Here is a 24,610-nt window from a genome sequence, read left to right as displayed (position 1 = left end):
TCCACGCTTTTTGAGAAATTTTGGAGATTTCGGGCCCCGTTGTCGAAAACCTTAAGATTTTAGGGGACACATCTCGTGGTTATATAATGCCGTTTGGAACTATATATGATCATTATATGTTGTCATAAATGTTCGTGGTAAGCTTGAATTAATGAAATCGGTGCAAGTTGTAAATCAGTAAATTGACCGTTTAAAGGCAAATTGGATGGTCCCACCCAATTGGAATCCTAGAGGGTATTAGGGACCATGGTAAATATTTCGAAAAATTTTATTTCCGGGCGAAAAAAAGTAAAAAAATTCCAAAATTGAAAGCTAATATCCACGCTTTTTGAGAAATTTTGAAGGTTTCGGGGCCCGGTGTCGAAAAGATGAGATTTTAGGGAATACATCTCGGAATCATATAATGCCATTTGGAACCATATATGATCATTATATGTTGTCATAAATGTTCGTGGTAGGCTTAGATTAATGAAATCGATGCAAGTTGTAAATTAGTAAATTGGTCGTTTAAAGGCAAATTGGATGGTTCCACTCAACCAATTCGACTCCCAGAGGGTATTGGATTATGGTAAACATTTCGGCATTTTTTTTATATCCAATAAAAAAAAAGTCAAAAAATTCCAAAATTGATGGCTAATATCCACACTTTTTGAGAAATTTAGGTGGTTTTTGGACCCGGTGTCGAAAAGTTTTGAAATTTTAAGGGATATATCTCAGGGTCATATAATGCGGTTTGGAACCATATATGATCATTTTATGTTGTTATAAATGTTCGTGGTAGGCTTGAGTTAATGAAATATGTGCAAGTTATAAACCGGTAAATAGGCCGTTTAAAGGCAAATTGGATGGTTCCACCCACGCAATTGGACTCCCAGAGGATATTAGGGATAATGGTAAACATTTCGGCAATTTTTTTTCCGGACAAAAAAAAGTAAAAAAATTCCAAAATTGAAGGCTAATATCCATAATTTTTGAGAAAGGAGGTTTCGGGGCCCGATCTCGAAAAGTCTTGAAATTATAGGGGATATATTTCGGGGTCATATAATGCCGTTTGGAACCATATATGATCATTATTTGTTGTTATAAATGTTTGTGGTAGACTTGAGTTAATGAAATTGATGCAAGTTGTAAACCGGTAAATTGGTCGTTTAAAGGCAAATGGATTCTTTCACCTACCCAATTGGACTCCGGGAGGGTATTATGGACCATGTTAAACATTTCGGTAATTTTTATTTTCGGGCGGAAAAAAGTCAAAAAATTCAAAAATTGAAGGCGAATATCCACGCTTTTTGAGAATTTTGGAGTCTTCGGGGCCCGGTGTCTAAAAGTTTTGAAATTCTAGGGAATACATCTCGGGGTCATATAATGTCGTTTGGAACCATATACGACCATTAATCATTATTTGTTGTCATAAATGTTCGTAGTAGGCTTGAGTTAATGAAATCAGTGAAAGTTGTAAACCATCAAATTGGTGTTAAAGGCAAATTGGATGGTTCCACCCACCCAATTGGACTCTGGAGGGGTATTAGGGACCATGGTAAACAAGTCGGGTTGAATTAGGTCAGGTTAATAACATGTCGGGTTGATTTCGGGTCGGGTTTGTAATAGGTTGGGTTAAATTCGGGTTGGGTTAGGAACGGGTCGAGTTGAATTCAAGTCAGGTTAGTAACAAGTTGGGTTAAATTCGGGTTTTGACGGGTTAAAACGAATTTGGGCAAATTTCGGTTAAAGTCGTGTTCGGTTCAGGTCAATAATTTACGGGTTACATCCGGGTCGGGTCATCTCCAGGTCAGTTCATGTTCGGATTCGAGTCTCACATACTTGGGTCAACTCGGGTTTAGGGTTGGTTTTAGATCGGGTTTGGGTCACCATTTCTTCGGGTTCAGATGGGTGGGTTAATAATCGGGTTTGAGTCGGTATTTCAGGTCGGGTCAACTTTTGACAGCTCTATTCATACGGAGTATATAATTTTGAATTAATGGTCATGGTTTTTTTTTTTATTTTATTTTATTATATATCTGTCAATTGATGACCAAGTCAGTTAAAAGGTTAATCTTATGGATAGTGCGTTGAAACTCTATGATTGAATTTTATACACTAACAGTAAAACTTGATTGCCTAAGTTACTTGATTTGATACGTATTTGGAGTAAATTTATGATGAGGGTATTTAACTCTGACCCACTGAATTTCCTTGGATGCACAAAAGTTAACTTAGTTCATATGATATGATGAAATAAATCGACAAGCAATGTTTATTATGTTTTGCTGCTCTGAAAAATAAGCATGCCATGGAGGCGCCCACACCATAGTTAAATTGCTCGCAAATCTTTGAAAAAAAAGCATGTTGTTGTGTATCACGTTAAAGTTGATCATGATGAGCAACCAACACATCTATCATACATACATGCAAGGACATTATAAATAAAGGGTAACAACTATAACAGTTATAAGCCTTTGATATATAATTTGATCAATGGGCTATGATGATGGATTGAAGGTGTGATGACTGATGACTAATAGTCCACTCCGATATATATTTACTTAATTGAGTATTGATAAGATGTTCCAATTATGCCTCACAAACTATCCAAATAAAGCTCCACTACCTATTATATCTATGTTCTCTTCACCTTATTTAATGTGTTCTAGGATTATTTTTATTTTAAGTTTGGTGTGGTCGGAATCTTTCTACTAATCTAGTTTGAATTTGATGCTATATATATGAAGTATATCTTTTTCATTTTAACAGGAATATGACATCTAAGCTAAGAAAAACAAAGCTTATCGTTGTACGTACCTGAATCATATGCCTTATGCCAATAATATATTAACGTGACCATTTTGCTAATCATTTATCATTTTATCATAAGTAGGTGATTGACAATTTCCCATTCCAAATGTGTCTTGAGTCTTAAACATAATGACTCATCACTCAAATAAGACTTAAAATCAAATACACATCGATTTGTTTGGCACAGTACACCTTGTTCAAACAACCTTTTAAGATCAAAAGTTTTGGTTCTAGATATAGTGTGAAACATAATTGTTCTAATAATGATTGAGATCAAAGATAAACTTTTGCTTTAGAGCAAACAACATGAAGAAACATTTGGACTTTGGAAACATTTGACTTAAAGATGATGATGAAGTTACTAAAAATGTGGGTCGTCAATTTTCCAAATCTTTATTGTTGTAATCTATTCGTTAACACTTTTTGCTTGTTCGTTCACTCGTTACTTATGCATTGATTGGTGGTCAGCTCCATTAACATATCTGTGTTTACAGATGGTAGCAGCATTATTATTTATTGAGTATGGATAATAAAAAGTCAATTTTGAGGCTATGAACACACCATCATGCTTTGCCCTTTTTCTAAGGGCTTCCATGTTTCATGTTTGTGCTCTTAATTTCAATCAAATGCTTGTCCTCTGTCTTATAATTACATGTGAGCTTAACAATTTGCAAAAAATTTAGTACATGCACCTTTTTTTTTTTTTTTAATTAGGAAAATAAAGTATTAGTCAAGATTATATTGAAATCCCACTAAAATAAATACTCCATCCGTTTCACATTGTCAGTCCCCTTTGAAATCTATTGCTTTAAAAAAAAAGAGGAATTCTAGTAATTTGGAATTTGATTGCATCTTTGTAAATAATGTTTTGTCTTTTCCTGTTCTATTACCGGAATTGGTTGTAATTTAATCAGTTATAATAAATATTGATTGGAAAAATTAGTCATGTCAGCAATCCACTAGCACATATATTAATCAATCAGCAATCAGAATCATGTGACTCTTTAAACACCCAAATACCCAATTACATTAAGTATTCACATATTATGAAAATTATTCACCCCCAAAATAATAACAAAGTGAAACGAAGGGAGTAACAAATAGGCAGAATCCAAGAAAAGAAAAAGAAAAAGAAATGTAATTTTTCATCAAACAAAAAAGAAATGCTTTGGGTGCAAGAGGTCCCGAGTTCGATTCTCGGAACGCCCCTGTTTTTAGTTCTACTTTAATATTTTGGCTCCTCCCATTTGGACTTTGGAGGTGGATCTGATATGGGCCTGACTTGTTTTGCACATTCAGACAGCACAGGACTTCAGTGGCCCAGTTCTGTGATCCAAATACTGGCCTATTTATTTTCAACCAATCAAAACTTACTGGCTTACTGCATACTTATAGAGTTATAAGCTTCTAGCCCAACAGCTTGTGATCAAAGTTAGTGGCAAATTTGCATATTCTTTTGTTCTGTTACTGCTTACAATTTGCATACCTCTACTCTCGCTTCTAGCCCAACAGCTTGTGTAAGCAGAAGTAATCAAAGTTGATTACATAAATTCTTTTGTTCTATAATAAGGAGGGCTAAGTAACATGCATTTGATACATGAAGCACAGTTCTAAGGAATATTGCCATATTGGCTTTAGTCTCTAGAATGATGAGTCTTACTAAAATAACACCAATCTTGTATAGAGGGGCACAAATCCGATAAATGAAAAATGTATTCATCATAACTTAATTTCTCTTGAAACATGGTTTAATTAAAGATCGCTATTATCTATTCATACTTGATTATGAAGAAATGATTTTGGCACACCAAATATTGTTTTGGCACACCCATTATGAGAGTACAAATTTTTCTATACTTTACTCACAAAAAGGTGTGGTAAAATCAATATTTGAGGGGTCAAAATCAATTTCGGTGATGATGCTTGTACACGTGGATTATCATTTATCATATCGATAAAGAAAAAAAAAAATGAGCAATAGATCATCTAAAAATCATGCAATATTTTTGTAATTGTTTTATCTTTGTTAATATTTTTTAACGATACATTAAAACTTCCCCTCATGAAGAAGTCAAATATTTATTTTTCTTACTACCTTTTGTTTTTAGAAAATAACACATGTGCATGAACTTTAATGTGTTAGACTTCATTTTCTCTCCCTCCTAGCTATATGCACTATGGAGTATGTGTTCAAGTCTATTTATGTATATCTCTAAGTTTTATTAGTCTAAAGGGCTCCTACTCTTCTATACAATTGCTTTATATTTCATTGTAATCTCTCATGACTAACCAACTGTATTTGACTTGTAGGACCTGTTCTATTTAGCTTATTTTCTATTTAGTTCAGTTTAGTTCCTAATTTCCTTATCTCATAAACAATTCAGTTCAGTTCAGCTCAGCTCAATTTAGTAAATCAGACACATGCTCGTAGTTGCATCACTAATCTTTTCAATGTTATCAACATCCAACCTTCAATTATAAATTTTGGTTATATTATTGTGTAGTTGTTTGATGATTTGCCTATTGTACAATTTTATACTCAATGTTGGATATTTAATTGTCCATCACTCTATTTATTGAGTACTCAATTACTCGTATGTCAGCATGTTTTCAAGTACGAATTTATAATCTCCCTCAAATCCTCAAAATAACCTTTCCAAAAATTTTAAAATGTTTGAAGCAAATATCCAAAAGGAAAATAATAAGCTAATCAAGTTAGATAAACTTAATTTTACATTAGTACTCCCTATAATGGACCACTTAAATGACTTTTCAACTGTAAAAAATCAATCATATGACTTAAAAATAACGTAGTGTGAATCTTGCTTTGGGAAGGACTTGGACTTCTGTTGACTAGTATAGTGAAGCGAGTGTAATTACCAAATTCTACAAAATTAAAGAATCAAGTGATCAATAAAAAAATTCATCTTAATGCAATTATTACTTCATTCTTAACCGTCTAATACAAGAATTTACCTAAATCAAGATCAAACCAATAAGTTCTGAAATAAATCTGGTTAAAGAAAAGATGATAAAAAAAAAGGAAATTAAAGCTAAAGAAAGAAGAAACAGGTAAAAGATTCAAGAACCCAAAAGCAATTAATCAAAAGAACAAACCAGAAATAAACATTAGTCAAGTGGAAAACTAGCTTTAATTCCTTCATCATTCTTTTTTACAAAATCTTCTTTTTTTTTCCCGGCAAACTACTTCATCCCCCTCTTTCAATGGCTAACATCTTCGTCTTCTTCTTCATCTTCTTCCTTTCTCTCTCCTCCCAAACAATTTCTGCTGCCAAATTCCGACTAGTAAACAAGTGTAGACACACAGTTTGGCCGGGCTTACTCTCCGGCGCTAACTCCCCTCCTCTTCCGACCACCGGATTCTCTCTCTCTGCCGGAAAATCCCGCACCTTCCATTTCCCAAGATCCTGGTCGGGTCGACTTTGGGCCCGAACCCTCTGCTCCGGCGATCCCTCCGCCGGAAAAATGGTTTGTTTAACCGGAGATTGCGCCTCCGGTAAACTGGAATGCTCCGGCGCCGGCGCTATTCCTCCGGCAACCTTAGCTGAGTTTACTCTCAACGGCGCCGGTGGTCTTGACTTCTATGACGTCAGCCTCGTTGACGGTTACAACCTTCCTGTACTCGTAGTGCCACGTGGCGGCCGCGGAGGCGATTGCAGCCCTACCGGATGTCTCGTCGATATTAACCGCGCGTGTCCTAGAGAGCTCAGTGTTGCGGCGGCGCGTGGAAATGGGAGTGTGAAAGTGAGGTCGAAAACTGCAGTCGCGTGTAAAAGCGCGTGTGAAGCGTTTGGGGACCCACGGTATTGTTGTAGTGAAGGGTATAATACGCCTGACACGTGTCCGCCGTCGGTGTACTCGGTGTTTTTCAAGGAGGCTTGCCCACGCGCGTATAGCTACGCGTATGATGATAAGACGAGTACTTTCACTTGCGGAAATGCTGATTATATTATCGTCTTTTGCCCGCCTCCTTATACAAGGTAATTAGGTTTTCTTTTCTTGCTTTTGCTTTTCAAATTCTTCTTGTTCATGTATTATTGGTTTGCTTAGGTGTTAAGTTTTTTTTTACTTTATTTGATGTTAAGTCGTCGCAAAACTTTAACCAACTAAATAAGTTAATCCGTAGTTGATAATTGTGATTGGTTGGTTGAGTTGGTTTGATGTGTATTATTAAGTTGATGTGAGCTGCTTGTAATTGATTTAAAATGATGACAATTATGATTTGTGAAGGGAAAGATATTAGTGATTGAAAATGTGCTAATAATTCATGTGGTTGCTTGTTGGGGTCAGTTTAGGATAGTTAGTAAGTGTGGTGGCAGTCCACTTGGGTTTGCTGAACCATATTTGTGAGTTGGCATATCAATGTGGACGTTGGTACCAAGTATGAAGTGGCTTATATGTGTGTGTAGTGTATAGCGACTTCCTACAGCGCCCTAGAATGCAATCTGTCTGTAAGTACATAACCTTCCCAATGAGAATCGAACCCCCCTGTCGCTTGGACAACAATATAGACTTCTCCTGGGTGAATTCAAGTAGATCCTTGATGTTAACCGGAGTTAGGCCGTGTAACTTATATCACGAAGAAGTAAAATGATGTAATGGCGGCAAGGTAATAACATTAACACGTTAAGAGGAGAGAATGTTCAAACTTACCAGGTCGGTCAGTCTCAGTAGTAGAGGAAGAAGACTCCACTGATCATCAGTTACATCACCGTAGTGGTCCTCTTGCCTTAAAATGAATGTTAATTTTCTAGATTACATTTGCTTTCTAATCAAGTTTAGAATATTTAGTTGTTTTTTGTGAAGCCTCCATTTGCTATTAGTATTTGTAGTCTAATGATGAATGAGCTTTTGACTCATAAAGAAGATAGAAATAAGAATAATGGGTTGGTAAACTAAAGGAGGAAAGGTAGTAAAGATAGACAGGTAGTGGGTGGCCGGTGGATGCTTGCTTACACTAGCAGTGTTATTTTGTTACGACAGAGAGCTGCATGATTGCTGATATCAGATAGAGCCTGTAGTCCTGTACTAATGAAAAAACCTTGCTGAAATATTATTTTGATCATCACTTTTAGGCACTAAGCGTATAAGCCTTCCCCATATCACTAAAATTATCTCGTTAGATAGCATATGCAAGTATTTCAGTATTTGTCACTGCCTTCTTTAAGGCCAAACTTGTCATTGAGGCTGAATTCTTAGTGCTCTGTAATTATTCCTATTGGTTTAACCTGAGATATTTTCACCACTTTTGATAGTCTTCATGAAATTCCTTAAGTGATAGTATCACTGTTATGTTTCACATGTTATTCAAAATCTCCACAAATATGGTCTTTTTCTTTTTTATCAGGTGAGAGGGATTCAATAGAGTATTATTGCTCTTAAAAAGCTCTAAAGTAGTCTCTCCAACTTACTTTAGGGCCTAGGTAAAATCTGGATGCTAAAACTAACAGCTTCTGAAAAGGATGCAGATGAACATATTTGATCTTGCAGCAGGAAGAACAAAATCGAGATCTCACCTAGGCGACCAAAAAAAGGTGGGGGGGGGGGGATCTATACATTGTTTGCTTTTACTGAAAGTCTGAAATTATAATAAAACACTCAAACCCCTTTCTTTATCTTGACACTTACAAACTGATTAGGATAGTGTTTTTCCAACCCCTGCAATATGCATCTCCTGTTGCAACTCACGAAGAGAAGGTGAAGTTGAAATTAATATGATATCAATCCTTCATGCACTAGAGCAAAAGAAGCTGATTTCAATTGCAAACATATGAAAATTTCCTTTGATTGCTCATCTTTTAGAATTCTATGACCCTTAGAAACTGTATCACATATTCCCATTCATCTGAGTGATGGCAATATCTTCCTGAGTCATCAGCCATGAAACTGCTGCTTCGCTACTAAATTAATCTAATTCTAAGTTGCTGATATGAGCAGAAACAGGATGGGAAGTAATAGGTCATTTCTTCAAGTAGAAAGAGGGCTCCTCATACGCGTAGATACCTCTGCTACAATCCAATATAGTTCTTAGGCCACCAGCTTTTCTTAGGATAGGTATACACATTATATGCCAATGGTCAAGCAATCAGTGGAAATTTTCTCTCTTGATCAGAGGATTTAATGTGTTACATTGACAGCTTGGCCACTTTACCATGGAGCTTTAACACTTGACAATCTTTCTGAGTCTCCATTCTAATTCCAACTGTGAAATATATCATGGGTTGGAGGAGTAATATTCAAAGATATGATAGGCTGATATCTGTAAATTTTGTGTTCGAATTATGTCTTGTGAAAAGGCTTTAGCCAACAGTATGTGTCATCTAATTTGGATGTTAGATTGCATCAGTTAAATTTTGGATTTGATTTGGCATTAAACAGCTCAGAGAATGCTGAAGTTTACTGGGTGAAGTGCTTGATTAGTCTTTTAATTAATTGGTCCACCTTTGAGACCTTAGGAATTTCACTTGTTTATACTTTATACAACTTAATGAATCTGTTGAAGTCTAAATTAAAGTACTTGCAGCATACGACCACTTTGATCTGCATCCTATTGTCACTCTTAAATTATCTTTGTTTGTTTGGGAAACAGATCAGCTTTGTCAACTCTGATATGTTACATATTATTGTTTCCCCTAATATTTTACTAATTTACTTCTGCCTTTCCAATATATTTATTGTATGATGCGCATACCAATTGATCTAGATTGTTACACTGCAGTTAGGGTGGTTCATTAGTTAAACTACGCACAGCTTCGGAATTTTTTTAACTAATACACCTATATTTTGTGATTGCATGCTAACTGTGCTTTCCCCCCAACACAATATATCTATGAAGATCTGATGCATTTGGTAATGGCTGCTTCTCACAATAAAACTGTGACAAATTTTTGTAGCTTAAAATTGCTGGGTAAACGAAGAGTAATGGCAGGTGAACTACCATTGGTGAACAAAACAATGATGTACTTGCATTCAAGAGGCAGCAAAGTATCCTCAGGTCCGACTATTCCTCTACTTATTGCTGGCACCTTGATAGTAGTTGTACGTTTTGTTTTCTGGAATCTCATTCTTGTTTACTAACACTGATGGGATTTTTCCAGGCCGGTAGTGAAGAGAAGTGGGTGTCGTCTTTCGACCCCATTGTTTTACCCATTTCCTTTCACCTTTTACCATCCCTCTTCAATGCCCTCCTCTCCGAGTTCCTGGCTCAAACATGCTTGGAAAAGATGAACAATTCAATGTCATGTATAATCTGAAATACTGCTCAAATGAAACTGTATATATCATTTTTCCCCCTTGCCATAGGCGGCTCATTTAAGGAGCATATTTTAGTTTTTGACAGAATGTAATTCCATGTTGTGCTCAACAATGTCAGCAAAGATATCCATTCCTCGAAGAACTTTTACTGTTGGGGTTCTTCCCCAGCTGATCTTAAATGCTGTCAAAGCTTGTGATTGTACTAAAATCTTATTACAAGTTGAATTTTGTGGCCAGATAACTTGATGCTTTACTTCCAGATAAACTAGCGATGGAGCTTCGGTTATGACTCAAAATCGAACACTTGAGCTGTGATTTGTCGTTGGTTGTACGCTTAAAACATGATTCCATTTGGTTGATTTGCTATGAGCCTGTGACCGCGAATTCCATTTCTATGGACAATTTTCTGATAAGCAACCAAAACAACTTCTTCCTACTCAAGGAAAAAAAAAATATATACTCATGGTAGCATCTTAACTGTAAAAATGAAAATATAATCTGTTTTTCTCGGTTTATAACCGGCGTGGCCCAAATTGAGTGTGCGTGATGCCAATGGCCCAAATGCTACCTGTAAGAGTTGTAACCAAAGCCATTTTAGGGGTAGTTTAACATAGTTGATGACAAACTCAAGAACATATGGCCCCAATTTGGAAAAGAAGCAAGAATAAACTGGACCCAAATGTAGAAAAGAAAGATAATGTGACCCTACCTTAGAGGAAAAGATGCCCATAAAATAACATGATTTATTGCGTAAAAGGCTGGTTTTAAGATGTAGCAAAAGCAATACTGCAAATTCAACAAAGTGGAGCGCTTCCTCCAAGACAATTTTTTTCCTTCTCTTTATTTTTCCTAATTTTTTTTTAATGGTTAATAGAGTATTTGAATTGAAAACAAATGGAGGAAAATGAAATTGAGATCCCTAATTTTAAACCTATCACCTATGGAGCACTTTGTATAACTACTTCGTCCGTCTTAATTTATTTGTTCTAAATTCAAATAATTTCAAAGCAAGTGAGAAAAAGGTTAACATAGACATTACAAGAAAGTTTTTTTTTTTTTTTTTTTAGAACACATTACAAGAAAGTTAAATAAACTAAAATCTATTCTTGGTTTATGACATCAAAATGAAAGTTATTCCTTAACTATTTGCATCATTATTGGTTCTAGTGGTGTGTTCTGTAAACATAAACTAAATCCAACAAGTATGCATGTTCACGTGGGAAGGAATAAGGATCTTCTAAAGTTAATTTTTCTTTCCTCCTTTTTTGTTATGTGGTTTATGAGAGTTTAATCCATGAAAATAAAGTTAAGCCACCGTAGTAACATTATAACGTGAATGGGTCCAATACGTTACAGGTTTTGTGTGCTTGAGTTGATCGTCAAGCATTCTGCATTCCACACATTTGGAATTCTGCATGGGACACCCTAGCTTCACCATTATTATTGCTCAATCTATACTTTTAAATTTACCATTATGCATGTTACACTATATACAATTACACAGTAAAAACTAGTTATTAGCTTTACTTTATACAAACTTTGCATAAAGGAAAAAAAAAAAACTTTAACAGTCCATTTAAACGTTTGCATATATGTACTCCTTAATAAATGAATGTGATACTAACATGTTATGTCGAATTTGTACGGGCTGAAATTATGTTTTTATCGATTAAGAAAAATCTTACATTGGTTGTATGAAATTTACGAAGGAAAGCATATAATATTATCTAGCTCAGATTAGCGAAAGTGTTGGTTGCAAAATAATTTAACATACTTTTCCTAAATTGATGTTTGACATTCATCTTGTATTGCAAAAATTAGCATTGCTTTAATGCGGGAGGGAATCTGTCGATCAATGTGTTGTACTAACATCTTTATCTCTTTCCTTTATCACTGGAAAAGCTGAACTTCTTTGTTGAACAAAGTTTTGGTATTAAATTTTGTTTGGTCCTCCTTCTAAAGTGGCGTAGAAAGATATTTAGCTATATACATACTTTACTAATTAAATCTATGATATGATTAAATTATTCTAATCTAATGAGTTTATCAAAATATTCTTGAAATTATAGTTGATTATTAATGATCTTTTTCTCCTCTTCTAGATATAGATTTTGAGGAATTCTATCACATGCAAAAGCTTTTTTTTTACAATATATGATCATGTCATTTCCCATGCATATGTAGCTAATTAATCATATACGGAGTAGTATACGAAGTATGTACTATATTAGGCAACCTGCATTTTAAAATACAAGTTGTAAATTGAACTACCTGTGTAAATTTTGGATTAAATTGAGGAGATTTTTGATTGAAAAGGTCACAATAACTAACTTACTTCATTAAATATGAAAACATTTTGAGACTAAGATGCTTCACTATATAGTACTTAACAATCCGTTTTCTTTTAGGGTTAACTTTTTAAAATTACTCCTCTATAACACATTATACTCCGTAATAAGCTTTTCTCCCGCCTTCAATTGTTTCAGTAGGAGCTGTAGACCAGAGATATGAACTAGTGAGAAGGTCAAAGTCTATTTTATTATTATTATTATTATTATTATTATTATTATTATTATTATTATTATTATTATTATTATTATTTATTTTTTATTTTATTTTTTTAATTGAGAATTTCTAATTTACTAGCTCAATATCTCTCAAATAGATCACTTCAAATTTGGGAAATGAAGGGAATACAACAGAGAATCCAATGCCTCATAAAACTTATTATGGTATCACATCACATTGAACAAGCCTAATAAAACTACCACTCCACTTTGCATGGCGCATAGAGCTACATACATGAGTATTTATTAAGGGTCTGTTCTCTTCATTTCAACCCAATCAATTCAGTTAAGTTTTTAATTTTCTTTTCTCATAAAATATTCAATGCAGTTTAATTCAGTTCAGTTCAGCTCCAATCAATTCAGTTTTGTAATTCAAAAACAGGCCCTAAGGATATTTACATCACAAAGGATGATGTGCTATTGGCCTATTGCTTTCGAACAAATATACAAGTATTTATACTTCCTAAGTCACTAATTGTTTATACTTGCAATTATGCATTAATTATGTATGAAGTGCTCGTATACATCTTGTCACTGCTGGAATTCCGTTTTTCTAGAATAACAATTGACACTTGATTGAATACTTGACAGAGTTGACACTATATTGATGAGTTGATATATAAGCCCCAAAAATGTGAAAAAAAATCAGACAACCGTCAAATATTCACAACATTATTAGCAAAGGGCTCATAGCAACGGTCGGATCCAATCAAGTTACTCTTCTTCACTTTTTTAAGCACATAGTATTCCTGATCACCTAGTTAAACAAAACCTAACAGTTCTTGGATTCATTTTCTACAATTTCTTAAACCATAATTTTATATCTCATGTCACACTCACTAATTAATGAACTAATAATTGATAGCTAGTCAAATAATAATGTAATTGTATTACATATGAGTTATAATGCGAGTTGTTATAAGAATTCAGACATAAAATATAATAACGTTTATACAAAAGATTGGAATTTTGAAGACTTGTAGTGTACTACGGTCTACGAGTATTTGAGATCATGCCAACATGATGGCTTTAGTATTCAAACAATGTTCAACTCAGTGCACATTTGCTAAGTTGAATTGGATATTGTTACATCTACCCATAAATTAGCCTACGTAGAAGAAGTGATGGAGTTGCCCCAATTCCAAATAAAAATTGTTCTAGCTGTGCTTGTTCGTTCACGTGAAATGAGGTGAGAGGACAAACAATAATAAGAAATTGACAGTATTATACATGCGAAGTTGAGGTCACATGCATGTATATCTTGGCACCACTTAATTAAACTAGATTGTATTAATTTAATCTCATATGATCTAATCATAATAACTTGTGGATGTATATAATTGCATGAAACGCAACGACTTCCCAATATCATGAAGGGTGGAAGTTTCATAATTATCAAACTTTATACACTAAACACCAATTTGTAGTACATTATATTACTAGATAAAACTTATAACGGTGACCTACTCCCGAGTAATCCATAAGCTAACAGGATTATTAGCTCACTATCTAGAACATGTCATAGACATTGATTAGCACATTATTGATTCCTTAAATACTACTGAGTATGATTAATTACTTTGAGATTTAGAATAATGGTGTATATTTTTGGTTGGATTTGAAATCAAAGTAATTTGCACAGCTCAACCTTTTTCCTCTTGAGATAGAGATATTTAAGATCCAAATTGCCACTCCCTTTATTCACCCTAGCTCTTTTCTTCGCAAGTTGTAGGCTGAAAGCCTGCAGTAGTGCAATAATCTGGTCATTTCTACGACTCTCTCTTCTCTTGTTTTATTTATTCGTCGACAAGGACCACTCCCTCTAGCGTCTTACACCAAATTAGGTATGAAATTACTAAAGTTGTTGGAGCATGTTATATGAAATTGTAGTAGAAGATATTAGATACAATTAATACAGAGTATAAAGTAGTTAAAACAGGCTTGTAATTAATGAAGTTGTGGCGTAAAAGTTTTACAGATACCCTGCATATGAATTTACATTGTACGCGTACATGTACTCACAACAACCAACTACAAAATCCACAAAATTTTGGCTTCCACCTCAATGATGTAGGAATTAACATCCTTGAACATGTGACACTCATTCACTTAAGATATAAGGCAATCACACCAAAAAAAGTGTTACAAAAAAGGAGGAAGAGTTAACTCTAAGTTGCTACGGTCTATGGAGTATTAGCTTATAAAACATGAAGAAACAAGCTTAGATCTAGGCATTGGTCAAATTGTGAAGTTTGAGTAAATTTGCCCCCCTAAAAAGATGCATCCCAAAGACCCAAAGTATGGATGTATGTTTTGGAGTCATGTAAATATTTTAGGTCACCAACAACAAAATTACAAGTCACAATACAAATGGACTCTTTATGTAGTATGACTTGTAGTCAGTTAAACAAGGTGCCCATATGGGTTGGGATAATGCGTTAAGGTTAAACCAATAAACAAATGACCCAACCCATCTGAACAGTGACAGAGCAAAAAAGCCACTATATAACCCTACCTTCTTGGCAGATGCAACTAAATCAAGTATTAACTATTAATTAATTATACTCTACTACTAAAGTAGCATGATTATGAGTTCGTATAAACAAACATTAATATGAAATTAGAAATCTGATTAAAAGGAATAAAGTGAGAGAGTGAGAGGCAGATGAAATTTTATAAGATTTTCTCAAGTGTGCCCTACTCTCTTCTCTGACACTCCCTCTTTCTCTCTCTCTCTCTACTCGAGGTGTAAATTTGTTTGTTTTATGGGTGTTCAACACCCCATTTTTCTGCCCAATTAGCCACTTCCTCACTCCCCCCTTTCCCACTCTATTTCTTCCTCCATTTCTCTTTCTTGAACAGAGAAAAAAAACAGAGGAAAAACAGGGGAAAACAGAGCTATTTCAAAGATTTACACATGGATCCACTAAAATACTTCAAGTTATTCTTCATTCTCAATGTTGCTATCTCACCACTTTATCTTACAGGTACATTTTCATTTTCTCAGTTTAAGTGAACCAAAAATGTCATCTTTAATTTCTTCCATTTACTTCCTAAAAACACCAACTTTAACCCTATTTCATCTTCTAAGAGTTCTAACTACACTTAGATTTATTACTTCAAGTTGTTTATCTTCAAATGAACTAAAAATGCTAACTTTTTCCCATTCAACATATTGCGATAGTGTCCATTATACACTCGAGTGTACCTATAATACTATAACTTATCTTCCGAAGCTCAATTGAGTATGGTACAGCCGGGTGTATAACGGATTTTGCAGTGTCTCATTCTACCAGCTTTTTAACGATTTGCAAACTTTGGATTTGACAGGAGTTTCAGGAGCAACATTCACATTCGTCAACAGTTGTGAAAACACAGTATGGCCCGGAATCCTAGCCAATGCAGGTACACCTAAGCTTGAATCAACCGGTTTCGAACTCCCAACCGGCACTTCCCGGTCATTCCAAGCCCCAACCGGTTGGTCCGGTCGGTTCTGGGGTCGAACTGGCTGCAATTTCGCCGACTCCGGTCTTGGCTACTGCGAAACCGGAGACTGCGGATCCGGCGGCGTCGAGTGCGATGGCGCCGGCGCCGAACCTCCGGCAACCCTAGCTGAGTTCACCTTAGGAACAGGTAGTCAAGACTTCTATGACGTCAGCTTGGTTGACGGGTATAATTTACCCATATTGGTTGAGGTTAGTGGCGGGTCGGGTCAATGCGCCGACACTGGGTGCGTGGTAGATTTGAACCAAGTTTGTCCAACTGAGCTTAAGGCAGGAAATGGCGGCGCGTGTAAGAGCGCGTGTGAGGCGTTTAAGAGTCCCGAGTATTGTTGTAGTGGCGCGTATGGTTCACCTTCCACGTGTAAGCCTACGGTTTACTCGAAGATGTTTAAGTTGGCGTGTCCGAGGTCTTATAGTTATGCTTATGATGATCCTACTAGTACTTTCACTTGCAGTGGAGCTGATTATACCATTACATTTTGCCCCTCTACTCCAAGGTATGATATGATACTCACTACCTATATTTGTGCAAAATGTGAATGCTGTTTTGTTGGTTATTATGTTCATTACGTTTCACTATAATTGCAATAGTTTGATTAGTATACCAATTCACAAGTTTGATTATAAATATAAGCAATTATTCACGTATGTAGTAGAAGTATTAATATGAAGTGAAAAAAATTGATAGAGTATTGCGAATCATACAATATTTCACAAGAAGTACAAGTATGAAGTATAGTGTATGAAAATTTAGTTATTTTTAATTTAGAAATAGTGTAATACTCCGTAGTCAAGTTGTTGCAAAGTCGAGAGTGTTACTCTATGTTATAAGATGACTACACTATATGTGCTTGTAACTTTGTAAGTCTAAAGTTGGCACAAAATGATGCACTCACCAATAATTGTTGGAAGTAGAATTATTAACAATAGGACAAATGGGTTGAATCCGTGTTTAAATACAGAACAAGTGTTTTGGGTTTGAGTCGTGTTATCGTATCAAAACAATAATTATGGTCTTGCTGGATTCAGGTTTCTTTCCAGTGATTTGTATTGGGTTTGGGTCGGATGTGGGTCATTAATTTATACTCTACCCCGTATTAGCTATTTTTTGTAACAGGCTAACGGACATGAAGAAAACTCTTCCTTACAAATTGTTTAATTTCTGACAACATTCAATCAATGCATTATGTAATGTGTAATGTGTAGAGTCTAATTGAATTGATGTTTGTATTTGTCAACAGTCAAAAATCAGCAAGAGAAACTGCTCCTACGCCAGTTACTCCTACTCCAATGAACCCAACTCCAATGATGACGACACCTCCAGTTTTTACCGGGTCAGGGTCGGATCCAATGGTCTCAACACCAACTGAACCCGCAGGAGGAGATATGGCATATGGATCAGCTTCCGATGGTGTACCTGGAATGGTAACTGGACCCGGAACTGGAACCGGTACTACAACCTCAGCTATGCTAGCAGATGGGTCATGGTTAGCTGGCTTAGCCATGGGACACTCAACTTTATTAAAACCCACATTATTATTACCCCTTGTTTGTGCACTTTTTTCTCTTATCCTCACATGTCTCTCTTTGTAGTGAAAATAGGGGATATATTCATGTGTAATCTTATTAGTATTATTCAATCTAGCATTTCATCGAACAGGCAAAGCCAAAAAGGGGTGTTCTTGTTGTCCAGAATTCATCAAGAAAAAGGCTGAAGATCGCCCAAATATATCATCAGATCAACCCAATCAACTATGAAAGATGTATACTTAAATATTGGTATTTATTTGGGATTAGGGTTTTAATATGAGTTACTCCGTATTAGTGTGAACTTGTACAGAAAAAGAAGGGGATTGCGGGTGTAGCAAGATTGCAGTTATTTTGTGTCAGCAGTACTGCAAATGGATCTGTTTTAGTAGTAATGTCATGATTCATATCTATGGATTTTGGTACCATTTCTAATGATGAAGTCATCTTAAAAATAAAGGTGTGGTAATTTTACATAAATGAACATGGAATTGAATAATGAATGAATATCTGATTAAAGATCTTTTGAATAAATCTTGTCTTAGAATTTGAGAGGAAAAAGTTGTGCCTCATACTTCTTTTGACTTATGGTCTTGTAAAGTTGATATTAATCATCATTGTAAAGATAATTACTCCGTATTGGGTTAATTCGGTGTCATTAGTCTTTATTTGTGGCTTGATTTGAGGCTCTCTAGCTAATGAATTGTGTTTTGTATTCAATCAAAATATTGACATAAATCATTTTGTGTCGCCATTTAGGCATTGATTTTAATCCGGATTAAGCCGTTTAGGTGGATGAGATGTCTTTATTGTCTTGAAAATGTGATGAGCATTGTATCGAACGATTTTTGTGTTTTGCCCTTATAGTGTGAAATATGGAGTAAATAATTATTAATTTTTTAAAAAAACTGTGCTCCAAAGCCTCCAATACAGTTTTTACATTGCTGCCGACATGGTGTGGGGGTAACATTGTTTTCTCTATACTAACAAAAATTGCAGAATCTCTCTGTTGTTTTTGACTTGGGTAACGCAATTTGACATATTTTTATTTACTTCATATGCATCAAACTTTATGTACAAGCAGTAGTGCAATACAACTATACTGTCGCACATATCGACGCATATAAATACGAGTATTAATTACAATAATTACAAGTGTGAAAATAATTTCCTTGTTAAATTATACATGTATGGTTAACCCCTTACTTAATCCTAAACCCTAGCCCTAACATTGTCACAATCAAAAACACCTTGATGATTAATTATGAATCCACTCTTCATACGGAGTATAGAGTAATATTTTAAAAGTTTGATTTTATTTACAATATGAAACAACTTATTCATTATAGATATTCAATAACATTTGAATGATTTAAGTTAGGACGCATTACCTTTATGGTGTGTTTGGATTCTAGAATTTCATTTGAAATTCCGGAATTGGGACAATTATAGTGTTTGGATGTCCAAGAATTTCAAATGAGGAATTTGCCCAAATTATACAACTACCAAGTAATAACCCATGAAGGTAAGGATTTCAAATGACAAGGCAAACCATGTCATTTGAAATACTCAAATTCAATAATTCAAATGATGTATTTGAAATGAAATCTATCTTCCCAAACACAACCTTAACTTATTTCATTGATGGATCGATCTTACAAGATTTTCATTAATTTATAAGGTAAAAGTTCAATCAAATCATTGCATCAAATCATATTAGATCGGACCAGTAAAATTCAAACCATATCAAATTATATCAAAACGCTTTATTTTAGGTTAAGAGAATAAGTCTATTTAGAGCAAGTTTAGCCCCAAGTCTTAAGACTTGGAGTGACATCATCATTTTGAGTCTTAAGATTTATACTTAAGACTTTACCCATTTTTCTTCAAAAATCTCAAGCACTTCACCCATTTTTCTTCAAGATTGGGACCCACTTCACCCACTTCATTTTTATTTTTATTATCCTTTTTTTTTTATTACACTTTTCTGCATATAATATGTCAAATATTTAAGTCTTAGGGCTAAAGTGATAAATTTGTGTAAATCTTAGTGAGTTTTAACAAGAATTTGATGACATCATTTTCAATGGTGACCACCAAAAATGTTGTCACATCCAAGTCTTAAAACTTGAGGCTAAACTTGCTCTTAGTAGTAAAAAGTACTACCCTCAGCCTCCTTAACCACTCAATCCTTGATCAATATACTGATCTCTACATTATTTTATCCAATATATCCATAATGTTTCGGATGAAAACAATGGGGCCTTGCCGAAGGCCCGCTGAAGTGGCTGAAGACTGGTCCGGTCCAATTGAAGCTGGGCCGAAGGTTTCCTGCACAACTAAAACACGTAAACTGGCCTCGGGGGTGGATCCGAGGAAGACCCCTCCGATGCCGAAGTCAAACAGTGTTCAGAGTGAGAGTTATGCAAGAGATTTAATGCTTGAGGCTTTGTTGTGTTGTCATCTACAAATGAATGAATTGAAGGCTTTTATACCTTTGCACATGATGAGAGGAGAGTAATTGGGCCTTTATATAGTCATGGGCTGACCATGGCAATTTGAACCAAAGGACTCTTGGTTGACTTGGCTTGATTAGAGGCTCGGGCCTTGACCTTGGAATATGGAGTCATTTAGTGACCAGGACTAATAAGATAATTGGACCCAAATACATGACCAGACCCAATTAGATAAATTGGACCCAAACAACTTGCCCCCCAGACCCGATTTGGAAGGATGACGGGTCAGGTTTGAATCCAATAAGAAATGGAGGGAAGTAAATGATTTAATTAAATCAAAAGATTTAAATTTTTAAACAGTTATTAATTAAATAACTGTAATTTGGATAATTAACAGGAAGTGGAGTGGATAGTGGGCGGTTAATCAAGAGGGAGAGTGTTTAACGGTTAATTAAGGAGGCGTTTAAGAGAAATTTGAACTTTTCGACCTTTGGGATTCTCCTTCCTGGAATTATAAGGGCTGATTCGCATTTCAACCTCATTTCTTCACCAACATACACTCAAATTCTCTCGCAAACCCATTTTCGCTTTGAATTTCCAGCGTACCATTCTCGAATCCGAGTTCGAGACTCAAATCTATCGCTTCCACTGATTTGACCGGCGTATTCCGGCCAATTTGAAGGTAATTTTCCTCGAGCTTTTTCGATTTTCTTGCCTTTTTTTAGGGAAATTCTTTTTCTCCCTTCTTTCCTTCTCTGAATTTGATTATGGCTCGAGAAAGGAGGCGTCAGCCGGGTCGACGGGGTCAGTCTAGGGATCCCCGTGACCGCGCCGACGTTTGGAACGGGGAACGAGCCGGTGAAGATCTGGAAAGGGGGATTCCGACAGTTCCTTTAAACGCCGCGCCGCCTCAGCAGGACGCCGAGGCCGGCGAGGCGGAGCAACCTGAGCAGAGAGAACATGCTGGGCAGGCTGAAGATTTTCCCCCTGTGCTCTGGGACCTGCTTCCTGGGCATGCTGAATGGCAGGACGCCGCGACCCAGGACGCCATGGTGAGAAATACCCCATACTCATGGTGGGTTCGGCATGCCGAAACCTACCGATTCGCCGAGCAAATTGAGTTGCAATACGACATTTTTGAAGAGGATGGGCATTGGTGCCGAATGCTTATTCCCTTAGTCTAACCTTCGTCTGTTCTTTTCAGAGCTGAGCGAAGCTACCTCGGGAATTGATTATAACCGGCTCGGGGTGAACGCCGAATAGGTCATTCTAGATCGGGCTCCGGCAATCACAGCTCCGAAGAACCGTCCGCTGCATCTGCACGAAACGAGTCTTCAAATTGAAGTCGCTGCCGAATACACCAAGCAGAAGCCTTGGTGGGAGAAGTGAGATCCCCTTCGGCCTTTATTACCTGAGGAAGCACATGCTGCTCAGACAACAGCTGACGTGTCCCGAGTAATCAACTCCTTGGAAGGAGGTGTTGGGACGTCTGGTGCTGCTGAGAGGGATATCCCTGCACCTGGAGTTCAGCCGAGGGTTCCAGTAAGTTCCTAACTTGCTTGGTTTTTTTTTTTTTTTTTTTTTTTTTTTTTTTTTTTTTTTTTTTTTTTTTACTCATACTTTGTTGCCCCCCCTTTCTGCAGTCTGAGGAAGGGAGCGGAAGAAGAGAAGGAAAGACGCCTGCTCGTTGTAAAGATCCATCTTCGTCAGAATCTGAAGAAATGGACGAGCAACCCTTAGCAAAGAGAAGGAGGAGGTTGGCCGTGCTGGGGCCTTGGCAGTTTCAGATGGGGATGAGGCCTACCGGGGGCATCCTCATATGGGAGCCTGATGAAGGTAGACGCTCGCCGAGGGCTCCCCCTCCGCCGAAAGCTCTGCATCCTCAAACCCCCCCTCCACCTCCCAAAACTCAAGAGATGGAGGTGGACCAAAGAACTCCTGATCCGAAGGGGGGGGGGGGTTCAGGGACACCCTGCTAAAGAATCTGAGAAGCCGATTGCTGAAGGCTTCTCAGATGATATTGATAGGGAGGTTGACGCTTTTCTTTGTCAACCTGATCTGGGGGATGAAGCAGAGAAGGTCGTTGTTGCTGACCCTGGTGGAGACCAACTGGGCTCCGCCGAAGGAGAAGGTCATGATGAGCCTGAGAAGATTCAGGAGGTTCCCTCTTCTTCCTTCCCCTCATTCCAGACGCTGAACTCTGGAGATTTGGGTTTCTCAGCCCCCCGCATCACAGTCCCATAACTTGTTTGGGAACGAATTTGGGGCCAGAACCGTGAAGGGGCTGCAGGCTACTTCGGCGACTTAATTAGCATGTCCGAAGTGGACCGAGAAAGGGTGTGGTCGCTGAAGGCCACGGCTGGGATGGGAGAATCCAGCCGAAGGGTCCCTGACCCTGCAAGAGACAACCAGCGTTTGCTGATGCAGGTACTTAACCTTTTAGTTGCTTTGCTTTCGTTCAGCACTTCTTCTCCTTTCTGGCTCTTTCCTTTTTTATTACTTTATTTATTTTAACTGATGTGCCCCTGCAAATAGGTTGTGCACAATCAGACTCTTACTGTAGAGTTGATTGACACCCTCCAAGACAAGCTGGAGCATGCCTGGGAGGAGGCAAAAATTGCTCGGGAGGAGGCGAAGCTTGCTGAGCTAAAGCAGCAGGCTGCTGAAGAGAAGCAGCAGCAGAGCGAAAAGTATGAAAAGAGGGCTGCTGAAGCCATTCAAACCTTCTGCTCGGCTATGGAGAAGGAAGTTTTTCCACCGCTGATGGAAGGGGAGAAATTCCTTCAGGAGCAAATGGGAGTGGACATCTCCAAATTTAAAGCTGCCATCGAGAGCCGAATTCAAGAAGGAGCTGCTGCACAAGCTGAAGTGAAGCAGAAGCTGTAAGCTCTTGAAGTCAGCAGGATGGCTGCTGAAGAGGCTCTACAGGCTAGGGATGTTCACCTTTCTGCTGCCCAAGCTGCTGCTGAGAGCCAGGACCAGAAGCTGAAGGAGTTGGAGGATCAGCTGAGAGTCAAGGGAGATGAGCCAACCCAGGCCAAAACCGAAGCTTCCAACGTCCAGATGGAGCTTACTAAGCAGAAGACTTCTTCCTCCAAACTCTCAGAAGAGTTAGAAAAATCTAAAAAGGATTTGGAGGAGAGTCAAAAGAAGTTGGCCGACGCTGAAGCCTTACTCCAAGTCCGCCTTTATACCCAAGAAGAGTATGAGATGGGCTACATAAATGGGTTTAAGGTGGCTCGGAGGTTGGCTCTCCATGCCGAGCCCTCGCTGGATTGGTCCAAGTGTGCGCTTTGGGCTCAGGACCCCGAAGATCCGCACATGCTGTATGCCACTCCTGCTGAGCATGAGATCCTTCAGGATGAACAAGCCGAGGAGGAAGCTGAGCGGCAGGAGTTGGAGGCTGAAGCTCAGGCAAGGGCCCAACCTGCCTCCTCTGCTGCTGGAACAGAGACTGCCCCGGGGCTTGGCCCGGCTGATCAGCCTGATCCTCCAACTGAAGCATAGGAAATCGGGAAGTCGTCTTCAGAATCTTGCGGATCAACATGTGCTTAACTTCAGACTCACCGCTTTCTGAATCTCTTTTTGCCTTATCTTTTTGCTTCAGCTTGCCTTGATGTACAAACAATTTATTTTTGTTTCTGTACGTATTTCGGCAGCTGTTATTTTCCGCTTGTGGGCGGCTGCCGATATAGTCTTTAATTTATTTGAACTTATAGCTCCCTTCTGAGCATGAATCATTAATCTGATGTTCCTTTCTTCAACTGCTTTGCCTTATTTTGAGTGTTTTACTGTTTCTGAGCTTTCGGCTTGAAGAATTCTGCTGAACATAAACTTGCACTGGTAGTGCCTCTTGCCCCCCAGAAATCTGAAGATTCAAGTCTTTGGATTATTGAGTTGGGTTTTGTTTCTCTATCTTTTAAAAATGGATATCCGAAACATAGGGCCAACTGAAGGCAATGCTTCGGATAATGGCTTTCTGGGATATAAGGCTCAGTTAAGGCAATATCCCAGACTTGTCCATGGACTCATGTCTTTGGAGAACAAGTCTTACTGAAGTTTGACTTCAGCTGAAAGACCAGAGTTCTTTAAAAAGACGAGTTTGTCAGCAATCTGAAACCTAGTTACCCGGAGGCGAAGGTTTTAGACGAGGCTGAATAAAAAATTTCCAACAGTTGCTGTTATCCTTGATTTTCTATCTTTAAAAAATGGATATCCGAAACACAGGGCCAACTGAAGGCAATGTTTTGGATAATGGCTTTCTGGGATACAAGGCTCAGTTAAGGCAATATCCCAGACTTGTCCATGGACTCATGTCTTTGGAGAACAAGTCTTACTGAAGTTTGACTTCAGCTGAAAGACCAGTGTTCTTTAAAAAGACGAGTTTGTCAGCAATCTGAAACCTAGTTACCCGGAGGCGAAGGTTTCAGACGAGGCTGAATAAAAACCCTTAAAGTGTAGATAGAACAAAGAAAAATTTGAAAGAATA

The 24,610-nt window shown here is 37.3% G+C and overlaps 2 protein-coding genes across 2 annotated transcripts; both read left to right on the top strand.

The window, feature by feature from the left end:
- Nucleotides 1–5,709: 5,709 nt before the first annotated feature.
- LOC110739448 (thaumatin-like protein 1b) lies at nt 5,710–10,247 on the top strand. Its single transcript, XM_021919906.1, has 3 exons — nt 5,710–6,794; nt 9,708–9,808; nt 9,912–10,247. The coding sequence occupies exons 1-3, from the start codon at nt 6,019–6,021 to the stop codon at nt 9,917–9,919; spliced, it is 885 nt and encodes a 294-aa protein (XP_021775598.1). The 5' UTR covers nt 5,710–6,018; the 3' UTR covers nt 9,920–10,247.
- A 5,042-nt stretch (nt 10,248–15,289) lies between these two features.
- On the top strand, nt 15,290–17,948 carry LOC110739440 (thaumatin-like protein 1). Its single transcript, XM_021919897.1, has 3 exons — nt 15,290–15,622; nt 15,966–16,635; nt 17,380–17,948. Exons 1-3 carry the CDS (start codon nt 15,553–15,555, stop codon nt 17,729–17,731), a joined length of 1,092 nt encoding a protein of 363 aa, XP_021775589.1. The 5' UTR covers nt 15,290–15,552; the 3' UTR covers nt 17,732–17,948.
- Nucleotides 17,949–24,610: the final 6,662 nt, after the last annotated feature.

The sequence above is a fragment of the Chenopodium quinoa genome, unplaced genomic scaffold, assembly GCF_001683475.1.
Source record: "Chenopodium quinoa cultivar QQ74 unplaced genomic scaffold, ASM168347v1, whole genome shotgun sequence".
In the NCBI taxonomy this organism is placed as follows: Eukaryota; Viridiplantae; Streptophyta; class Magnoliopsida; order Caryophyllales; family Amaranthaceae; genus Chenopodium; species Chenopodium quinoa.
The sequence above is the reverse complement of the archived record's forward strand: the minus strand, read 5'-3'. Positions and strand labels throughout refer to the sequence as shown.

Excerpts from the sequence above, each read along its gene's own strand:
- LOC110739448 (XM_021919906.1), top strand. The coding sequence starts at position 6,019 with ATGGCTAACATCTTCGTCTTCTTCTTCATCTTCTTCCTTTCTCTCTCC. Across the intron at positions 6,795-9,707 it reads TGCCCGCCTCCTTATACAAG|CTTAAAATTGCTGGGTAAAC; the intron begins GTAATTAGGTTT and ends AAATTTTTGTAG.
- LOC110739440 (XM_021919897.1), top strand. The coding sequence starts at position 15,553 with ATGGATCCACTAAAATACTTCAAGTTATTCTTCATTCTCAATGTTGCT. Across the intron at positions 15,623-15,965 it reads CTCACCACTTTATCTTACAG|GAGTTTCAGGAGCAACATTC; the intron begins GTACATTTTCAT and ends TGGATTTGACAG. Across the intron at positions 16,636-17,379 it reads TTTTGCCCCTCTACTCCAAG|TCAAAAATCAGCAAGAGAAA; the intron begins GTATGATATGAT and ends ATTTGTCAACAG.